Here is a 6093-nt window from a genome sequence, read left to right as displayed (position 1 = left end):
TCCAAGAGCAGCCAGTGCTCTTAACCACTGAGCCATCTCTCCATCTCCCGTTTTATCTTTCTTTGAGATTTATTTATTTTCAGCTAGAGAGATGGCTAGAAAACTGGCTTGGTGATTAAGAGCACTGGCTGCTCTTGCAGAGGACCCAGGTTCATTTCCTAGCACCCACATGACAGCAAACAATCATCTGTAGTTCCAGTCCGAGGGGAATCTGCTGCCTTCTTCTGGCCTCTACGAACATTGCATGATATGAGTGCACTTACATACATGCAGGCAAAACACTCGCATGCATAAAATAAAAATAAATCGAACCATTAAAAAAGTTTTATTTGTATTTTGTGTGTGTGCGTGTGTGTGTGTTGGCTGCATGTAAATGTGTGATGTATACCACATGCATGACTAGTGACAGTGGAGGCCAGAAGAAGGCAGCAGATTCCCCTCGAACTGGAACTACAGATAGTTGGTGGTTAAATGCTTTGTGGGTGCTGAGAACTGAGCCTGGGTCTTCTGCAAGAGCCAGCTCTCCAGCCCCAGCACTGTTATTTTATTTCTAAACAATTTTGTATGATGCTATAGATAAGGTCTAGAACATGTTTTCTTTAACATGGGGTAAAATTTAAACGGTACAAGTTTTATCCTCCTAATAAGGAGCAGTTTTTCCACTCCAGGTCAGAAATCAGAGCACATAAGTGTTGGTAAATAATAGACAAATTTTATTCCTCTGCTTTGGATTTAATTGGAATTTTCTCATTTTTGAGGCAGAGTCTCACATAGCCCAGGCTGGCCTGAAACTTGCTATGGGACTGAGGATGAATTTGAATTTTTGAACCTCCTGCATCTTATTTCCTAAGTGACTGGATTACAGGTATGTAAAACTATGCCCATTTCAGAACTATTTATTAATTGAAATTAAGACTATTTCAAATTTCAATCTGAACCTGAGAACATGAGAAGGAGACGTAGAAACAAAATGGGGGAAGCATCCTGTTGCTTTGATCTTGTTTTCTTCACTTGACACAGTTCTGCCCACATTGCTGGCATTTTCTGCTGAACTGGGCCTTTCAATAGTGAAGGCACTTAAATGCTGACCCTGGATTCAGAGACATGATATAAAAATATATGAACATAACAGGAATTAAGTATAATGCTATTTCAACATTTTAGATTATTTTATGCAAAGGAATAAAAAAAAACCCTTATGCCTCAGACCACAAAGGAAAAATAATTATAGCACAAAGAAACACATTTCTAGTATTTAATTACTTATATAAGATGTTAAATTTATGTAAGTACTTAGTGTGTGTGGTCTCTCTCTCTCTCTCTCTCTCTCTCTCTCTCTCTCTCTCTGACAGGCACTCACCAGAGTGCATAAGTGGAGGTCAGAGTTCTCTCTTTCCAGGTTGTTGAGGCAGGATCTCTCTTGTTCCTGCTGGTGCAGGCTAGCCACTGACCAGCTGCCTTGAGATTCTCCTGTCTGCCTCCATCTCCCAGTCACAGTGCTGGGATTACAGGTGGAACTCAGGTCTTCAAGGCTTCGTATGGCAAGGACTTCTACCAACTGAGCCTCTCACTGGCCTTGACACAATATTTTGAACATTAATGTGGAGATATTCAGACTTCTACAAAGAGTGAATATGTGCAGCCATACCAGGGCCATGCCAGTTCGTAGCACATTAGTTTCACACCTTCTTCCAGGATCTTATTCCGTTAAAAAGCATCCCAGAAGGCATCTAATTGTGCCTCTAAACACTATATCTTCACTTTTTAAAGAAAGCTTTTTCTTTGCTACAGTATCTTAGCAAGCCTTCTTCATTATCATCAGGTATTAAGTCAATATTATACTTCCTAAATACGTATTTATTTATATTTATGGTACTGGGGATAGAACCAGAGCCTCATACAGCTTGAGTAAGTACTCTACTGCTGAGCAACAGGCCGAATACTTCCCTACAACCTATTAAATATGCTGCTTGAATCAACTTTGGGTGAAACAGTTTTGTGCTCATTGCATCATATTTGTTCGTGATTTAATTTCATTGTATCCTACAGAAACCCTCTCTCTTTTATGTCACAATATTTTGTTTCATGGGCTGGGGATATAGCTCATTTGGTAGAGTCCTTACCTAGCCTGCACAAAGTCCTGGATTCAAGTCCCAGTCCTGCATAAAACTGGGCATGTGGTCCCAGCGTTTGGGAGACAAAGGGAGATGGGTCAGAAGTTCATTGTCAACCTTTGCTACATAATGAAGATGAAGCTCTCCTGGCTTAAATAAGACTTTAAAAAAGCTAATAAAATAGGGGCTGGAGAGATGGCTCAGTGATTAGGAGCACTGGCTGCTCTTTCTGAGGACCTGGGTTCAGTTCCCAGAACCCACATGGTGGCTAACAACCATCCTTACATACCCATAATTCTAGCACAAGAAGTTGAGGCAGGAAGACTGAGTTCAACACCTTCCTAGGCTTCTTAGTATTTTGTCTCAAAAACACAAAAACCCAAAATTTGTTTCACAAAAGAGGTCATTTATCTTGAACAATTTATCATATCCTGAGTTGGCTTCCTGCCTCCTTGTGGTATCTTTTAACGTGATTTTTTTCAACATAGTTTCTTAAATATTTTTGCTTATGGCAAGTGTGTGTGTAGGCCAGAGTTTGATGTTGGGTATCTTCCTCAATTGCCCTACACCTTACACATCAAAGCAGAGTCTCTGAATGAGCGCTGAGGCTGCTGATGCCCATAGTCTAGCTAAGCAGCTTGCCACAGGCATGCCCCATTTCTGTATTCCCAGGGCTGGGATTGTAGGTGGGATGCCATCACCCACCTGGCATTCATGTGGGTTGCTGGGGTTCCAAACTCTGGTTCTCATGCTTGCAAGGTGAGCACTTTCCCCACGAGCTGTCTTCCCAGCCCCTAATCTACGTATTCTGAGATTCAGATAAGATCATTCACATGTGTTCATGTGTACTACTTTCCATTTCTTGTTCTGTCAAATGAACACATTTCATCTCCTCTCTATTCTTGTGACATTATAGTCAGTGTAATCAGTAGGACACAGCATTATCAGGCAGATCCACATGTCATGAATTCACCATTAACTTGCCTCCCAAAGAGTACGGCAGCCACTGATGCTTACTGTCTGCACACGTGATAGATGGGTTGTCCAGGGAAGTCCTCCATTTCCCTTCATGAGGTGGAAAATATCTACAAAAGAGAGAAACTTACCAGAAAAATAGTTCTGCTACCAAGAAAGAGCTTGATCTTTTCCATTATTTGGAGCTTTATCATTCCTCCAATGTGAGTTTTGCTTTTGGCTTATAAGGTTCAGTGGGGTTTCTCCAGTGTGTTTATGATACTGGTGTTTGAACCCAGGGTCTTGTGCACTGTAACTAAATGATCTATTGCTGAGCTGCAGACCAGCCCTCAGTTGTTTTTAATGTGTAATTTCCATATATTTGTTTTAGTCCATTAAAGATATTATTTATTCTACGGATAGCCCATTGTGATAGGGTCTCCTTGTAGCCCCAGCTGGCCTGGAACTCACTGTGTAAGCCAGACTGGCCTTGAAATCACAGAGATCCACCTCCTCTGCCTCCCGAGTGCTGGGACTAAAGCTATGTGTCACCACGCCCAGCAAATAGCCCATCTTTTGCTATTGGGATTCTTCTATAATAACTTTTCATTCACATATATCTGATGGTCTTTCTGCCTTCTTTGGTTTCTTGGGCAAGAGGTTCTGAATCTATTCCTATACCTCCTGCCTCAATGCACATTCAGCTATTTTTTCAGGAAGTTTGGTTGCTTTTAGCAAAATGGTATTTAATTTGGGTATAGTGGCTCATGCCTGTGATTCCAACATTCCAGAGGCTGAGGCAGAGACAGGAGAATTGCCAGATTCAAGGTCAGCTGGGCTACTCAGTGATGACTTGTCTCAACTAACTCCCCCAAATGTATTTAAAGGCCATGATATATGATATATGTAGCACATATAGTATGCATTTATAAGTTACTTGTTATAACAATTTATGTTACTTGCATAATATTATCTAAATCTTTTATTCAATTATTTATGTAGAATTATGCTCAATTCTTTTTAAATTCAATGTTAATATCATTGCTTAAGGATTAACTCAGCTATAAAGTTAAGCTTTTTAAAAAGTTAATACTTAGGTTTATGAATTGTATTTGACATTTACTTTGATATTGTATTTTTAAATATGCTTTTTTATATTTTTATTTATTTTAGTGTGTGTGTGTATATGTGTTTTTTGGTGTGTGTGAGATCAGAAGATAACTTGCAGAAGTCAGTTTTCTCCTTCCACCATGTGGGTCTTGGGGATAGAAGTCAGGCTTGGTTGTAAGATTTTTATTCACTGAACTGTCTTGTGGCCCCCAAATATATATATTTCTAAATCAAAGCAAAAAGTGAGATATACTTCTGGAAGCCTGGCTTCATACTGTCCCTTCTGCACATTTTCTCTCTCAAAGGGCCTGCATTACAGGTATTTATTTACTCTAATTTTCAAATACAAACACTTATTTATTTATTATTTATTATATAGTTTTAAATGTATGCGTATCTAGCCTGCATGTATGTAAGCGTACCTATATTGTACAATGGCCACAGAGGCCAGAACAGGGCATTGAATTCCCAGGAACTAGAGTTACAAATTATGGTTAGTCCTCCACACTGGTGCTGAGAACCAAGCCCAGGACCTACCTCTGCAAGAGCAGCCAGGGTTCTTAAGCGCTGAGCCATTTTTCCAGCCGGGATGATTACTTTATAAGGATATAAGAACAGGGACATGTGCAATCTCTTATTCCTCTGTTGTGTTAATAATGTTTCCCCTGGAAGGGTAGCAGTCAACAGGACTTCCCCATCTTATCTACAGCTGTGCAACCATCAACTTGGTAATGCCGAGACCATTCATCCTTTCATTGAATGGGATGGATAGCATCCAGGTTTTGTGGCTAAAAAATAACAATGTAAGCAGTCCCTGGGCACTTACAAAAGATCTGTTCTTAATGTTTATATTCAGATAAAATGGGATTTGTGAGAAAAGATATTTCTAGAAGTAGTAAGAGCCAGACCCCATCTCCATGTTCTTCTGATTCAACTAAAATCAAACACTAACTTCAACAAACGGATGCATTGGTGTCTCTTTAACTTGTCCTGGGGTGTGATGCTTCTCATTCAGACCACTGCTGGAATCATTGCAAATACTTTGCTCTTTTGTCTGTAAAACTTTTCATTGCTCACAGCACAACTGGTGAGACCCACAAACCTGGTTGTCAATCAGCTGGTCATATCCAACTATTTGGTTCTTTTCTCCAAAGGCCTCCCTCAGACAGTTGTAACTTTTGGCTTGAAATCTTTCCTGGGTGACACGGGATGTAAAGTTATCTTCTATGTATACAGAGTGTCCAGAGGAGTCTCCCTCAGCACCACCTCCCTCCTCAGTGGCTTTCAGGTCATTAAAGTTTGCTACAATACTTCCGGGTGGGCGGGGACCAGGATTAGACCCCCAGCGCATATTGATGCCTGCTGTTTCCTCTGCTGGATCCTGCACCTCCTGCTAAATATCATTATTAGTATGAATGTAACTGGTCCAGTGAACAGCAAAAACCTGAGTGCTGAAGGACTCTACAGATACTGTTCCTCGCCTGTTCCTGAAAGACTGACATTCCTCATAACAGCAGTGATTTGCTCCCTTGTTGATATTACAAGCCTTGGTCACATGGCCTGGGCCAGCGGCTCCATGGTCCTTGTCCTGCACAGGCACAAGCAGCGAGTTCCTCACATTCACAGCCACAGCCTCTCCCAAAGACCTTCCCATGAGGACAGAGCCACCCACACCATCCTGGTCCTGGTGAGCATGTTTATCTCCTTTTACTCTCTAGCTTCCATCTTCTCACTTTGCATAACCCAGACTGTGAACCCAAGCCACTGGATGCTGAACACCGCTGTGCTGCTGTCTTTGGGCTTCCCAGCACTCAGCCCCCTTGTGCTCAGTTTTAAGGATACTCGAGCCTCACACTTCTACTTTTTCAGTTGGACAAGGAAAACAAATGGTCCAGCTGTAGTCTCTGGGCTTTGA

General features: G+C 41.2%; 1 protein-coding gene across 1 annotated transcript; it reads left to right on the top strand.

Moving 5' to 3' along the window:
• The first annotated feature begins 5142 nt into the window (after positions 1-5142).
• Positions 5143-6093, top strand: LOC103725512 (vomeronasal type-1 receptor 1-like). The gene is given in 1 exon segment (XM_008822815.1): positions 5143-6093. A coding segment is annotated over 1 exon segment (951 nt).

The sequence above is a fragment of the Nannospalax galili genome, unplaced genomic scaffold (genome assembly GCF_000622305.1).
Source record: "Nannospalax galili isolate Female #2095 unplaced genomic scaffold, S.galili_v1.0 scaffold649, whole genome shotgun sequence".
In the NCBI taxonomy this organism is placed as follows: domain Eukaryota; kingdom Metazoa; phylum Chordata; class Mammalia; order Rodentia; family Spalacidae; genus Nannospalax; species Nannospalax galili.
The sequence above is the reverse complement of the archived record's forward strand: the minus strand, read 5'-3'. Positions and strand labels throughout refer to the sequence as shown.